The sequence below is a fragment of the Aphelocoma coerulescens genome, chromosome 14 (assembly GCF_041296385.1).
Source record: "Aphelocoma coerulescens isolate FSJ_1873_10779 chromosome 14, UR_Acoe_1.0, whole genome shotgun sequence".
NCBI lineage: Eukaryota > Metazoa > Chordata > Aves > Passeriformes > Corvidae > Aphelocoma > Aphelocoma coerulescens.
The window spans coordinates 3,706,845-3,723,297 of record NC_091028.1 but is presented as its reverse complement, the minus strand read 5'-3'; the positions used below and the strand labels follow the sequence as shown (position 1 = coordinate 3,723,297).

At 39.9% G+C, this 16,453-nt stretch overlaps 1 protein-coding gene across 8 annotated transcripts in view; it reads right to left on the bottom strand.

Moving 5' to 3' along the window:
• Positions 1-16,453, bottom strand: part of KATNIP (katanin interacting protein) — a 63,284-nt gene that overhangs the window by 3,581 nt on the left and 43,250 nt on the right. For 6 of the 8 annotated variants that reach the window (XM_069029625.1, XM_069029627.1, XM_069029630.1 and 3 more), the window contains exons 18-25: positions 14,678-14,855; positions 12,202-12,367; positions 8,635-8,792; positions 8,259-8,323; positions 7,796-7,906; positions 5,282-5,421; positions 2,385-2,486; positions 1,562-1,722 (exon numbers count right to left, since the gene is read on the bottom strand). In XM_069029625.1, the coding sequence (XP_068885726.1) occupies positions 1,562-1,722; positions 2,385-2,486; positions 5,282-5,421; positions 7,796-7,906; positions 8,259-8,323; positions 8,635-8,792; positions 12,202-12,367; positions 14,678-14,855 (1,081 nt within the window). Of the gene's footprint in view, positions 1-1,561; positions 1,723-2,384; positions 2,487-5,281; positions 5,422-7,716; positions 7,907-8,258; positions 8,324-8,634; positions 8,793-11,586; positions 11,660-12,201; positions 12,368-14,677; positions 14,856-16,453 lie in introns of those variants that run through there. The other 2 variants (XM_069029628.1, XM_069029629.1) reach the window with 2 other exon arrangements.

The following is a 16,453-nucleotide window of genomic DNA, read 5'->3' as shown; positions in this document are numbered from 1 at the left end:
AAAATACTGAACAGTGACATGTGAAACAGAATAGGCCAACATCACAAGCAATAATACCTAAAAGCTCCAGAGCATTTTTTAAATGAAGGGATATTATCCAGCATGTTTTCCATTGCTGCTGAAGTACCCTGTATTTTAGTAGGGTAGGCAGTGGAAAAAAAGAGAAAAGATGATTGCAGACCAGGCTGGGAAGAAAGACCAAGAAAACTCCTGCAGAGAAGTCTGGAAGGGAAGAGGCTCAGCATGTTCTCTACTGGAAAACAGACCATGCAGTGTTTGTGACCCCAAAAACTCCTCTTTAAAGTAGATCAAAGGACGTATGTCTTATAAATATGTGCAAAGGAAGTCATGTAAAAAAGATCTGTAATTACAGCTGGTGCTTCCCTGGCTCCAGTAAAATAATTTTACTCATAGAAAGATCTGAAGCTGAGGAAAGTAAAGGTTGGTTTCCCCTCCTCCTCCTTTTTCTATCCCATTGAAAAATTTCTCAAAACTTTTATTTCCCCAAGGCATTCTCATTTCAGTAACTTTTTCACTTTGAGAAATTGTTCACCTCCAAATTTTACCATGACAACACAGCCACTCACACAAAAACATGAGTCTAACACAATACATCCAAACAATAATAATTTATTTAACCTCTGACAGCACCAGTGGCCAACAGCCAATGCTTTAGGGAAACACAAGAGAACAAACCCTGTAGGCAAATGTGAACTTCTGTCTCTAATCAGGGCATCTTATATTCTTTCTGCTTATTTCTAAATATTTGAATATAAATGTTTGAATGGATCACACACCATTTTTGCCTTGCAAAACTTGCCTTTTTTTTCCAAGTGATGCATGTGCAAGACATTCTATTTGTCAGCTGTCCAACATACAAGAAAGTATTCATTTCTATGAGCTTTCATTTTTTTCACTTTTCAATCCCATTTAAAATAAATTATTCTTTCAATCTTTACTTTCCTTTCCAGGGACTGTTTTTTAGACCCTACCAATCCTGACCTTCTAAATGTAAGTGCATTTTTCACTGCATTTCATCACATTCTCCATGAGATTGCCAGCTTAGTGGTTTCAAAGTGTCATTAGCCCAAACGCAATTTATTTCTCATTTTAGAAGTTCATTATTTTAGACTGTTTATAAAATAGTAGAGTTCTGGCTCCTTAATTAGCATCTGTGTCAAATCAGAGGAGTTTATTTTCTTTAATTTTGATGCTTGTTTTTTTCATTAACTTTCTATTTTTTCCCCCTCTATGGAATATCACTGAGATTTATTAATCCTCCTCTGTGGAAGCCAAACTTTTTTATTTTTTGTTTACAGGCTTTCATGAAAACATATGTAAATACACATCATGAATGCCAGGAAATGCTAAAAGATGCTTGCAAACAACGTTGGTAATTTGGTCCTCATATCTAAAAACCTACTTATTCCTCATCAAGTGAGGCCAAGGATGCTCTGGAAGGGGACTTTTCCTCAGCAATACACACACTGCTGGCATCAGTCACATAAAAGCAGCTTTTAAAGCCAAGATTCTTTGTCCCAGTCAAGATCCTCTCACATACCTGATAACAGTTCTCCTCTCCTGATGGCAAACCCTCTCATCATCCGTGAAGAGGATGGTGTGGTAGGGGACCACGGGATCGCACGTGGGGAGGATGCCTGACACCACATGGCTCACCATGTCCAGAATCCCATTGTACACAAGCAAATCATCTACCAGAAGCTAAAAATATTGAAGAAATCAACAAAAAATCCATCCAGAAATCAGGTCTTGCTTTCAGCAGTTGTCTCTAGCAATTAAGTAGAAAGCATTTTGCCCTGTTTGTTTCACAAGTCCGGTTATTAATTTAGCTTTTGTTCCTTAAAACTTCCATTTCTCTCTATTTGCTGCTGGAGTTGGATTTTTTTTTCCTCCCCAACTTTTTTATCTTCTCACTGATGTTTTTTAATGCAGCTTTCAAGTAGGTAATTAAAAATGTATTTCATGTTTTACATAATTGCCATTCTATTCATTGCAGTGAATCACTCTTAAATCTAGGAATTAATGAATCTCACCTCACTTCAGCTGTCTAAAACTTGGGTTTGTAGTTCAAACTAGTCCTCCAGGCCTACTCTACAGTCAGTGGAAAAAGAGAAGTGTTATCCTGTCTTAAGACAATTATCTAAGAAAAAAATCAGATAAAGTTTTCTTTCCCTGGACAAAAAAAGGGAGGACAGATGACAGGCATAGATTAGTCACTTTAATACTGAATGCAGAGTTAAATGAGATGAATCCCATCCTTTGAGATCACATGGAATGGCACTTCAGTAAACTGTGAGAACACATACAGAAATGGAGCTGGCTGACGCACCAGGACATACAAAATGCACAGGAAAATGACTTACACCAAACTCTTTCACTCCTCTCTGAGGCGTCTTGGCGTAATTCCATAACTTGATCATTGACACTGTAGTAGGTACATCAAAAATGACATATACCCTATTCACCTGTAAAAGAGAATTCATTTACATTTAACAGCACAAATTCCCTAAAGAAATTAAATTCTCATGCATGTTACATCAAAAGAGGTTCATGTTTAAAGAGATATAGCTGGAGGAGAGGTAACTGATGCTGAGGATGGAAGTTCAGCTATCATCCCTGCTGTAATTCCCAGGTGTTGGCTCTAGCCCACAGCAGTGCTCTCAAAAGTACAGAAGATGAGATCTAGACTGTCCTCATCATCCTAGACTGCCTGGAAATTGGAAGAGGGGGAGAGAGACACTTTTAATGAGTATTTCATAAACCAAATACAGATGTGTCCTTAAGGATAAGACAAGCTGGTGCCTCTTCTGTTCTATTCTGAATGGAGCCTGAAAGAAAGATGGAGAGACACCATCTACAAGGGTCTGGAGTGCCAGGACAAGGGGGAATGCTTCCCACTGCCAGAGAGCAGGGTTAGATGGGATACTGGGAGGGAATTGTCCCCCTGTGAGGGTGGGGAGACCGTGGGCACAGGGTGCCCAGAGAAGCTGTGGCTGCCCCTGGAAGCATCCAAGGCCAGGTTGGACAGAGCTGGGAATGACCTGGTCTAGTGGAAGGGGTCCCTGCCCATGGCAGGGGGTGGCACTGGATGGGCTTTAAGGCCCCTTCCAACCCAAACCAGTCTGTGAGTCAATGATTTTATGATATTCTATTCCATTTCTTTCCACCAAATACGAATGCAATCCACCTTCCTATTGGCAAGACTAAAATTTCCCTTGTATGCTTTAAAGCTATTGCAGAAATGTTGCAATTTCTGTGTGTTATACTACCAGGAATTTAGAGACAATCCTCCAGATGCTTCCTAAACAATTACTGCTTGAGGTATTATTCATTTGCCTTGCAGTGACGTTAATGTCAAGATGTTAAGACCAAAGATTAGGCTGCAGGAAACCAATCTTGTCTGTTACAGTTAATTCTATGCTTTTCCTTTCATGAGCCACACTATCAACTTTGGATCAACATAGCTTAAGCTTCATCTTTAGCATCCTCTGAAGTTTTAATCCTTTGATGTACTAGAGAAGATACTGTAGCTTATATTAAATCATTATGCTGGGGTTTTTTAACTGAAGAAAGAAAGGTAGAGTGGATCAATAGAAATGTTTGCATCTGTGATTTTCCACGAGACAACTGGGGCATTGTCTCCAACAACTGTTAGTCCCACAGCAAATTATATATTTGATTGAAAATCCATTCAAATAAATAAATAAAATGACAGTCAGTAACAGGGGAACAAATAATACAAACTCTGCTTATGTAAGTAAAGAATTTGAAAAACAGGAAATCATTTTTAGAATGAAAAAGGAAAAGGCATCTAGGAAGGAAAAGAAAGGCCGTAATACCAATTCCCTTCAAGTTTTTGAACCTCCAACACATCAAAGAGCTACTGCAGCTTTCCAAGCAGCCTGCACTGAGGATGGGAATGTTCACCAGCCCTGCTTCAGCAGCCCAGCTCCAGAGGCTGAGCATCAATAGGCTGATCGCCTCATCCAGCACCTCCTGGCTGAACAACCATCCCAGGGAAGATGGAGGAGGGAAAAGTACTCTGTGGATCTTACAAAGGTGTAATTTGTTACAGTTCAAGGACAGAAAACGCCATTAAATTGCTTCTGCCTCCTGCATTTCACATTATCAATTTACCCTTTAATGCTGGTATTTTGTGCTCTTCTGCAGTACTTTGGTGTCAGGCAGAACAACACAAAGCAGTGGCTGCACCTCTGAGAGAACTCCAAGGCCTGTTATTTTCCTTTTTCCCAAGTGAAACAGCCTCTGCAAGCATGTCTTTTGTAAGGACATGAGCACACTCAGATGGCTGTCAAATCAATCAGTCATCCTGTTATAATGGATATCTGAGCATCCCATCAAATTGCCAGGATTCAAGATGTGGGATCTACACAGTAGGAGCCTCAAGCATTTCACAGACTTTCCACTTTCCTAGGAAGTGCAAGTGGTCACTATTCTCAAGTATATCTAAAAGCTTTACCTTAATTATAGCCCTGCATTACAACACATAATGATATAAATTAACAATTCCTGGCTTTTAATATTCTAATTAATAACTGCAACATATGGAGCCACGATTTTTCCAACACAGTAAGTGATAACTTACCACATCTCAGGTTTATACTTCGTTTTCTTTTCAAATCCATTCTCTTACAGGAAATAAAAAACACCTTAATTATGTCCATTAGAGGCCCCTAAAAAATGTCCTTTCCCAAAACAACATCAGAACTCATCTATGTTTATCTACTTTTCCTGTTTAGATTTTTGATATCCCATCTATTAAACATGGAACTCCTAAAAGGGCTGAATCACGTGTGGCCTTAGGACATAAAATGCTAAGTCTGCCATCCCTAATCTACAAATTTGAATTCAACACAGATAATGAGATTAAAAAAGAATTTCTCACTGCTGGAAAAACATTCATTGCATTTTGTAGAAATGAATTTAAAAGCACCAGAAAGGTGTTTATTGCACAGAAATCCTTCATCAGTATCGTTGTCACAGTAACTCAAAAACCATCTCTGGAAAATCTTCTGCTGTTGCCCCATGGAGACAGGAGATTACAAACCTGGGAAACCTCCATTGCTGCTGCCTGTGCAGTGCAGAGAGGCTGCACCAAAAACAACTTCTAAAAAGCAGTGATTTAGCACCACTTACTAATATCAAATTTAGCTACAAATTATATATGCTTCCCCCTTCCTCCATGCTTCCAGTTCCATCCACACACATCACTAAAACAGAATGAAAAGGGAAAATGTACCAAACCAGGAAGAACTGGTGCCAGCCACATGTGTCTGCCATCAGTGGTGTCATTTACTCTGTCAATCAGTTTGTCTGGAGTCCGGATGTCTCCAGATACATCATCTAAAATGTTGACACTATCTGGAAAAGCAGCAATATCTGAAAAAAAACTTTAAGCATAAATAACCCAAAAAGGGATATTTCAGAAACATCATATTTAAAAGTTTGTGCTCTTCCCAACTCCATGAATGAGTTTTCACCACTACAGCAGTACTCCCAGGATTTCACAGCTGAGGAACTTGGAGGCACATTTTTACAAGCAGGACAACCCTTAGATATTCTGGCATTCAAATTTATTTTTAAAATAGGAATCAAGTAACTAGCTGCATTTAATTTATTCTCAAATATGTACTTATGACTTCATCAGTAAAGTTCCATTATCAGTAATAGGCAATTCCCAGCTTTTTGATGACAAAGTCCCATATTTTTACCATAAACTTGTGAAAATTCCTCATATAAGACCTATCTCAAGAAGAGTGTCTTTGCAAGAGGCAGTCATCACTCAGACTAGGTTTTGCTTGAGTTTCTCAAGTTTTGTGGTAAAAATCAGTTACTGTGTAACAAAACCTTTTTTCACTTCTTTGAGAGGGAAAGATTAAACCTCCGTTGAACAGACAACCAGATTTTCTCTGTAAGAGAACATTTACATTTAAAACATATATGAATGTTAAAGACATGCAAAGAAACGTAGAGATGAATGGCACTGTCTTCAGAATTATGAATCCTGTGCAATCCAGTTTGAGGGACATTAATTTCCCCTTGTCCTGCTTTCTAAAGTCTGTAAGAGTTTATAAAGAATTTAAGGAATGACACAGCAATGCCTCAAGTGTTTAAGAAAAGCTTGCTCCAGATTCAGTAGTGAATTATCACATTAAATACTGCACTAAGACAAATATGCTCTTTTAGGATGCTAATACATCCCATACACAACTGCACAGGCAGAACAAGTGATCATTCAAAACGAGCTGAGGTTTCTTTACCTGGAATTGTTTTGTACTGTAGAGCTGTACCAGGTAAGTTAAAGATCCCTGATTCTTAAATACAACTTGTTACCACTTCTCAATTTCAAAATGCTTCTTGTCCATTGCAAATGTTTCAAGTTCAGGGTGTATCATACAAATCAAAATAGCACTTGGGAAAAAGCCTTTATTTCACTGAATTCCCTATTTATTAGGCAGTGAGGATCCTTAGAGACAAATGATTCCTGCAGCATTTGTGCTATTTATTCTTTCTAGGGGGCTAAGAATGTTCCTTTCCATGTACCTGAACTATGGGAGTTGTATGTTGGGGTATGAAGCTTTCAGCTCCTAAAAGACTTTAGCTGGTACAGAGCACCAAGTGTAACCCTGATGAACATCAATCTTCCAAACATGCTTCTCATTCCCTGCAAAAGTCAATAAATGCTGCCTTTGCAATACAAAAACAAAAGGGGGGACCTGATGAGATTGACAGCTGGACTGACAGTCTCACAGAATCACACCTGAAACCAGGCAGAATTTACCCATGAGAATATTACAGTGAAATTTTGCAGCTTCAGTGAAACCCACAGAGAAGGCCAGGAAGATAATCAATGAGAGAAGATGTTCTGGACACCAGGAGAGGGTGTTCTTGTTATGGGACATTGAGAGTGTACAAGGAAGAACTTGTGGATAGTATGTAGCAGTTACACTTTTGCTTGCATAGCTGATTGTCTACTGCCTGAATGGCCATTGTTTGTTAGCCTTGTCATTGTTTGCTAAGCAGCCAATCTCAATAGGCCACAGCCATTGTGAAGAGGTATAAGAAAAGCAGTAGAGAAAATAAAAAATCTTTCTAGCTCTCTTGACTATAGATTATGACTAGTGTGGCTTTTATGTGTGCCTCGACAAAGCCACAATGGGAGTTGTATGTTGGGGTATGAAGCTTTCAGCTCTTAAAAGACTTTAGCTGGTACAGAGCACCAAGTATAACCTTGATGAACATCAATCTTCCAAACATGCTCTTCATTCCCTCTGTTGGATATCCAGGGAACACTGAATCAAATTCAAACTCTCAGCCTTGATCTTCATGACTGCATTGGGTGTCTAGAACAGCCTAAATCTCCAGAACGAGAGTTATGAAAAATTTCTTTCTTGAGGCACAATGAAAGATTCCATAAAAAGAAAAAGCACTGAACTCAATGAATTTATAGCTCAGCAAACTTTCTGGTCTTTCCACACCACAGAAGAAATAAATGTCAAGAGCAGAAAATACCACACCCTTCTTAAGCCTTCCCTTCTCTAACCTTGTCCTTTGTTGGTGCATCCCATTCAGAGAAGAAATGTTCTGGAAGTATATAGAATCCATAAAAACATATGGAAACAAGGTTCATTGCCCAAAGACAGAGAAATAGAAGCAGAGTTAATCACACAGGACCTGGCAATCTGGAAGGGATGCCCTGTGACAAATGCCTGTGCATCAACAGGGCCAGAGGGGCTTGGTGTGCAAAGGATACTGTTTTCAGTCAGTAAGATTTGCTCTCCATGTTCATTGAACAACTCCAGTCCATTTAAACCAATGTAGTAGGGATCACCCCAGCTCGTCAGGAGCTGAAACTGGAAAATAACTAAAAATCAAAATGCTATTAAGGAAAATATCAATACAGAAGCTTTGTCTTAACAGACAATTTAATCTGCAGTTTGAAAAATAATTGTGCAGCCCATGATGTCAGATGCTCTTATTTGCAGTTCAGGAGAAAAAGCTACCAGGGTATCTGAAAACAGGCCACAGATCTATATATTATGTTTCATTGATTCATTCTTAAGCCATACTTTATGGAAGCCTTTCTCATATTCTTGGTACCTTGTTAACACCTTAAAGCACCAGAAACTGTTGGATTCAAAAAGCTCAGGACTCCTAAGCTTTTGGTATGTAACTGAAATACTCCTTATGACAAGGAAGATGACAGGGAAGGATACAACCACAGGGCATTAATGGTGCTTCATAGTCCATACTGGCTCGTTCCAGTGTCCTTGAAGAACTCCTGCCAAAAAAACCCAAGGCAAACCAGGTTTTTTATGTAACCTTGGCTCATTCAGAAAAGAAAACAACAAATCCAAAGAAACAAACCTCCACAAATACCACCCTAACCACTCCAACTGTGATTATGGACCAGACCACCCTCAGACCTCAGTAAAATTTGGTTACAGTTAAAACCCAGTGAAACTCTGCTCTAAGTGCTCCATGTTTTCGTCCAGGAGCCTCACACAGTCATCTTCCACAGGGAATGTGAAATAACAATAAAACAGTGAAGAGAAATTGTTTGTTTTGGACAACAAAGACATCCTACTTTACCTCCTGTGTACTTTAGGAGCTGGCTGGGGTTGTAGATGGTCAAGAAAGAGAATTTCTTGGGCAAAGTCAAAGTGGCAGTTGCCTGGTCCCTTGCGGATAAGGAAGCCCTCCAGGGGGGAGATGCTGTGCCCATCCAGCATCACATGCACCACCTTAGCCTGGTTTAAAAGAACAAAACATAAGATTACATGACATGACATTACTGAAATTAAAATAGATTGCCAACCATTCCATTCACTTCAGTGACTGAAATCATTTCAGTCGTTTAGCTGTACTTATTTCATTCCTCTATAGCATGACTTCCTTTGGAAAAAGAAAGCCTAACCCAGCAGATACCAGTTGCAATCCATAGTGTCCATGTCATCACTGACATCAATGGGGATGGAAGAGGTGAGGATTTGAGGGGGAAAATACTGATAAAAAGTACTGACAGATCCTTCCATTACTGCATGTCACTAGATCTCAGCAAACTGAAGCTTCCCTTCTTCACAGAGAGGGTGGTCAAGCATTGGCACAGGCTGTCCAGGGAAGTGGTGGAGATCCCATCTCTGGAGGGATTTAAAAGAGGTGTAGGAGAGGTACCTGGGGACATGGGTTAGTGCTGGCCTTGGCAGTGTGAGGTTTACAGTTTGACATGATCACCTTACAGGTCTTTCCCAACCTAAACAATTCTCTGATTCCTGAGCCTGCAGCAATATTTACACACATTAAGAGAGGGGGAAGACTCAGCTTTCAAGTCAGCCCATGTCACAAAGGGGATTTGAGGAGACATCATGCACCTGAATGCTCTGCTAAGGCAGCTGTGACTGCCCAGCTCTGGCTGAGAGCACCCTTCCAGAAATCCCACAGCCTGGTGCTCTCTCCAGAGCAGACTTTGGTGTCTCTGTTGCATTTACAGAAGCCTGTAATTCAGCAGTTCTATTTATCTTTGTGGCAGGTGGCACTTGGACTTCTCCAGGATCATGCAAACACATCTGCCAAGCAGTACTGTGTGTAACCTAAGGGCATATGAATAAAGAAAAGGTACCTGTACCAGACAGAGGCAATTGAGCTGTGGCCACCTCAGAGATGTGAGCACACCTCATCCAGCCTCTGAAGATTAAAGTGAATAGTTCAAGCACATTTATGCAAAGGATTTAGGAGTCCTGGCCCCTTCACCCTCCCCCAGCAGCTCCATATGGAGCTGCATCCCTGATCCCAGGCACAGAACAATTCAATCACGCAGCAACAATTCATCACTGCACCTTGCTCTCTAATACATTAAATATAACTTAATGTTCATCACAAGCAGCATCTTTCACTAAGTACCAGTTTGTACTAGACTAGAGGAGAGGCTCAGTTCATTTCCATGAAGATTAATTAGGAGGGAATGTTTGTAGGACTACCGAGTGTGGAGAAATAACTATTTCTGGCTTCATCTTTAATACACTTGGGATCAAAGAAAGGAAATATCTTTTTCATATGAGAAACTCTTCTGCATGCTGCTTTCCAGCTGAATAAGTCTGCCAGGCTAAGGAGAGGAAGTGAGAAATCCACTGAAATACACTTTCCTAAACGGAAACTCATAGCGAATGGGAAGTCTGGAGAGTCAGAGATGAAATCTTACCTATTATACCACAGCTGCTTATATTTATGTGCCCTTTACAGCCCTCATTTCTAAGTAATTCTCATCATCTGAGGAGGCACTCAGCCGTCACATATTGCATTTTACAAATCGCATAACAAAGCTCTCACAAGGTGATTTTTCACAGAGCTGCAAATAGCACCCGAGTCTTCATTCTGACAGTCACTGCCATTACCCTCTCACACTAAGCTGTGAATAGAATCCCCCAGCCTGCAGCTGCCTAACAAATCATTCCATCTCGCACCCAGGGACTGCTCCCTAGAAGGAGCAGCAATACTTCAAGAGACAGATGTCAGGATGCCCTGGGTTTACAGCCTAAAACCCCCTTTCCTGTGGCCCAGCAGACCTTGCATCTTTTGTTTTCCAAATAATTTATTTTATCCTTCTACAAGACTGCAGGTATGGGCTCCTCCTTTAGATGGTACCCACTAACCCTTATGGGACTTTCGGTATTCATGCAGGTAGACACCTGTATCAGAATCACTTTTTTTTTTTCCTACCTAGACAAGTAAACTGCTGGAAATACACATTTCTTCCTTTTTTTCTTGGTTTGGTCTCCAGAGACTAAATTCCATGTTAGATTTTAGAGACTTAACAAGCACTGCTCAGCAACAACTAAAATATCAGTTAAATTACCAACATTATTTTCACCCTAAATCTAAAACACAGCTCCTGGGAAGAAAATTAACTCTATCCCAGCTGAAATCAGGACACAAATGTCATTAAAGGGAGTATATTTAGGTGGTAATGCTCAAAATGCTCCAGAACCTTCCTGTGTGTCAAATGTGCTGGGCTAATGCGATGGAGCAAAAAATCAGGGGCCCTGTGCTAAAATCTCTGAGTCAGCTGGGATTAATTGAAAGATCTTATGCTCTGGCCCTCTGGAAGTCTTTAGCACCACCAACCCCCATGCTGATATTAAAGGATGCCAGGCAGTGTTCATACTACAGCAATTCTTGGAAGGTAAATTGACATAAAGACACAGTTAGGCAACTTTGCCACTGTCATGCCCAATCCCATGGATGATCCAGGCCTCCAACTTCAGTTCTAGAGGTTTTTCCAGAACTTTGCTGATCCTTTTTGTTCTGTCTCTCTCCAGTTTAATATGTGCCAACATTTTTATTCTTATTTATTGGCTGAATTTGGACTTCAAAAATGCAACAGTTGATTTTGGCATGGAAAATCTGGGAACAAGTGGATTCCTAAACTTTCTATGCAATGAAGAGCAATCTCTGGTTCATTATCATTATTGTTATATTTAAGTGTTATCATTACATGTGTAAATACAGCAGGGAAAGGAGGGACAGCCAAAATCAGAGTGAAAAGGTGTAAAATTATCTCCATCAGGTGTCAATTGTCAACTCCAACAATTCATCATGAAAAAAATATAAACCAGGCAATCTGCAAAAAGAAGAGAGTATTTAAGTTATACAATTTTAGCTAAATTATTTTAGCCAAACTGCTTGAAGGTGGCAACTTTCCCTAATAAATGTTAAAATTTCAAAAGACTCTTCCTGGAAAAGGCAGTACTGAGTGACCTTCTGAACCTGAACTAAACAGAATTTCTTTGGAAAAGTTTCCCTCACATCACTCCCTGCATTTCAGGAAATACAGAATCATATGGCAGGTCTACATACAAGATATTGAGAGGATACCACTTCAGAATCATATATCCTGAAAATAATATGTACTACTGCATGTGTCTCCTAGAAAAATCAGCTGTGAAGATTTCTTTAAACCATCTCTGGCTTTTTTTTTTTTTTTTTAATATCTGCTGTTTGTGGAGACAGGAATGCATTATACCTGCCACAAAATTCAGACTCAGACAATCTAGAAAGATTTATGATGTTCCATTAAGGCAGCTATATTCATTCATCACAGTACCAATTTTCCAATGCACTGCTGTATATTTTTGCTGGCAGTGCTCCTTTTCTTTTACTTACCCCTCTGTAGGTATCCTCTGGAGATTTATTGTAGTTCCAAAAGCGAAGCCCTGCAATACTTTCAGTTTTATCAAAATGGATTGTGAGCAGATGATCTTCTCCAAAAGAGAAGGGAATGAGCCACATATGGTCATCCTCCACTGTGATATTAGTGCCATCTATTAACCTACAAAGAGAAAAGTCCATTAGCTGCACAAAGGGAAAAGCTGGCTTCTCTCATGAAAAGCAGGGACTTTCCTAAGGTTCATCTCATTCTAGATGCCACTTTCAGCTTCCAGGGCTTCATGTGCCCTTGTGCATGCAATTAAAAAGCACAGTAAACATCAAAACAACAGGCAAGTATTGAACTAAAGACAGTGGGGGGAGAAAAAAACAGTATTTTTTAGTTGGGTCTGCTTAAGGAAAAACAGCAAAATCCTTAGGTTTTCCCTGTGTGAACAGGGATGGGCAAAGGAAAGCTCAACTGCCTTTGTAGCAAAGTGGATGAAGGCAAAACTCTAAGCCCAGCCACAATATAATTTATTAATCCAGCTCCATGCCCAAAGCAGTGTATCTGGCACCCTGCAGGGTGTTTCTATGCCAACACAACTCTACTGGATCTGAGGAGGAACCGGATGGCAGCTGGATAACCCTGAGCAGGAGCAGGGTTTGCTCACATCCTTCATGGACACAATTAGGCACATCCCTGCTATTTTACAAAGCTTCCAACCAGCAGGACAATGTCTTTTCATAACAGCAAAGGCTTCAGGCTGACTAAATAAAGTTAAATCTGGTATTTTCTGACATTATATTCTCCTACCACAAACTATGCCATACAAAGATGGAGTAAAGGAGAATATGAATTAATTTTCCACTGTAATTACTTTGGTACACTGCCAAAATAAGTATATACTTACTATTTATTTAAAAGTTTAATGGAAGAATGAGTGCCAGTCTTGGCAATTCCTTAAAGAAAAAGATTTGAATAATGACTCTTTCACAGAGGAACTGATTAGGGAGTCCATGAGAGAAGACATAATTCTTGATTTGGTCTTGAATAGTACACGGGACCTATTCCAAATGCCACAGCTGAGAGCACTGTAAAGTACTCAAATTCAACATGTTTGCAGGAATACCCAAAGCCAAAAGAGCCTCTATTTCTTGTGCCCAAAAAAGTTCTCAAGCAAAACAATCAAGAATGAAAAAAAAAAAAAAATTAAAAATATAACCCACTTACTAAGAAAGATGTTAGAAAGAAGGAGGACTTGAAACCTCAAAGCCAACATGGCCCAGTAGCAGGATAAACAAAGTTATTTTGGGCCATCTTTCAGCAAAATTCATGATCAAAAAAGCCCTAAAGTGATAGACTCATAAACTCTGGAAGGCTAAATGCATATGCACAGGCCAAAAAAAGAGTCTGAAGGCTAGCAAGCAAAAGATACAATAAATAAAACCCCTCAAATCCATCAGGAGCAGAAAGCTTGCCAGAAATTCTGTAGGATTCAACACATCACTAGTCTGCAAAAGGAGCATTCAGACAGGAGAAGGCACCAACAGAAAAGGTAAATGAATTCTTTGCATCTGGGTCCATCAGGGTGGGGTCTGGAGAGATTCCCCCACCAGAATCTCTTCATCACAGGGGATGTCATGGGAAGATTTCTTAGATCTTGGTGCCTACAGGAGAGATTTTCATACAAGATGGCAGAAGGAACAAGGAATTACCCACGAGTGAGCTTGATATCTGCATTAGTCAGATTAGCAGAAATTACAAACAGAGTTAGTGTGCATGTAGATAAATACAACATTCTAAGGAAGATTCCAGAGCCTTTGCAAAGACAAGTCCTAATTCCTAAATGTGGTCCCAGCCCATAAACACAACAGCAGACAGGATTACAACCAAAAATACCCTTTAAAATGGAGACATGACTCAGAAACAACAGGATGCAGCTTCAATAACATCCAAATGCCAAGTCCTCTCTAGATCTACAGCCTATAATTTCTATACTGCTGTCATTTAGATGCACAAGTTTATTTGAGGAAATATATTTGTCAATGAATAAAACTTCATTAGATTTGCCAAAAAAAAAGCTGCAAAATGGCCAAAAGAATGGCACCTATTTGTGCAATTCCCCAACACATCCTCACTCTTTGCTAACTTGAAAATTTTCCTTGAAATTATCCAGAAATCCTGCATAAATATCACTCAGTATGCACAGACAGATGCTACAGAACACCCACATTTCTTCCTGGAAAGTCCTTGGCAGAAATACCAACCAGGCATGTTCTCATCTCCCAACTCAAACACCATCTTTTGGAAACATCTCATTCATGTTTCTACAACAAGCTGTTCCTGGACAGCTTGTGAATTCCAAGAATGAGCAGCAATGGGATGAAAATCATGTTCACATAAACATGTGCTAACATAACAGAAGTCTATGGAAATCTGTCACTTCAGAAAATCTGATGTGAAATGCATCCCAAGTCTTTGGTTACTTACTTTTCTAATGTTCTGGAATCTCCTGTGTACTCTGGAAGATCATTTAAGTCTTGGGGTGAAGCAGAAATCTGTTCTGCATTTATTTTTAATGCTTGACCATCCTTTCCTATCACTTCAAGTCCTGTCAGCCCCAGGTAATGAGAGTCTCCCCAGGTCATGGTAAAGTTCAGTTGCAGGCCTGTATAAAGGAATATACTTTTAATGTCTCTATAAACTTACTGGTTTGAAGTAATAAGCCAATATAAACATGCATGCAAACGCCAGTGATTAGCAGCATGTATATTTTGTACAGATTAAATAACTTTATATGCTGGAATTGGATATTTCCAATATCTGTTTGTCCACCCCCATGTAACAGCAGCTTCTTTTCACCTGTGTCAGAGCCTTTCAATGTGCTACCAACACCTTGTTCCCTTGAAATTACACAGCTGCTGATCAAGCACATTCCCAAGTGTCTCATTACTGGGACTGCACACTGACAGTCAGCCAGCGAGACTCTTAAGCAGTTACATGACAGATTTTGTGTATACACAGACACAGAGAAGACCCATTAGTCTGAAGTCTATCCATCATCTTTCACCAGCTAAGCGACTATGTAGATTCATACAAATCCAGCCTCTCAGAAATCCATACATTTTTAGAGAACACCTACTCACAGCTAAAGCAAAGAAAAAAAAATTTGGTTTACGAATGTTTTAAAGTTATTTCCTTCACGTCAGAACTGGACACATGGAAGTATTTTCTTGGCACAGCATCAGTGAAAAGGAGCAATATTGATTAGGCTTTATATCCAGAAAAAAACCAGGGAAGAAAAGCTGGATGGACAAAAGGCTGAATGTGTATCTTCTGTTCCACCTGTTCTGTGCCTTACTGAAGAGATAGAAATAGCATGTACAGATATAACAAGTAATATTCCAATCCGATCAGGTTCCATAAAAATCCATCCCTGTAAATTAAAAACATCTTTCATTTCACACACTACAGAAACACACAAATAATCAGGTTGGGTAGTGTCTAAAGAAACACCAGTAGTCATGATGTTTGTAAAACAAACAAGCATTAAACCTGTTAAGCCATCCAGCCCATTTACCCCTAAAAAGCCAGAGCAAGTCTCAATACATGCATAGATTCACGTGGGTGTAAGATCTCATTAGCATTTGCAAGGACACGAAGAAATAAATAGTTCTGTCAGCTGACAAATCTGGAGCTACAGCTCCACTGACAGTAGATCCTATTCCCAAACCCAGTGCTAAGACTACACCTGCTCAGGGTACAAGCAGGCAGGAGTTCTCAGGAGAAATCAGTCTGTTCTCCAGTGGAAAGCTGCAGTGAAGCAGCCATCCACACAGATTTAGTATTCCCCAGAGTTTAGTATTCCTTCACAGAATCTGAGGATGACACAGGGAAAAGGGACCTCTGGGAGGTGTCTAATCCAACTCCAAGCTAAGAAAAAGTTCAGCACCAAAGCTCTCAGGAACTTATCCAGTGGAAGTTTACCTGTCTCCAAGGCTGGCAGATTCCAAACCCTCTCAATCCAGTGTTGGATTGCTCTGAGTGAAAAAAATTTCCTAACACCCTGCTGGAAATTCTTGTCAAAGGACCAGGAACTGCTCCTGAAGCTTTTGGGCTATCCAGAAACTCTCTGGATAACAGCTGAAAGGCCCACAGAGAGCTGGCTTGGTACAGGACAATAAATCAGGTACTTTAAGCAGGGATATAACACTCTGATCTAGCTCTGCTGTAGGGTTTCTATTGTCAATCCAATCTGAAAAAATC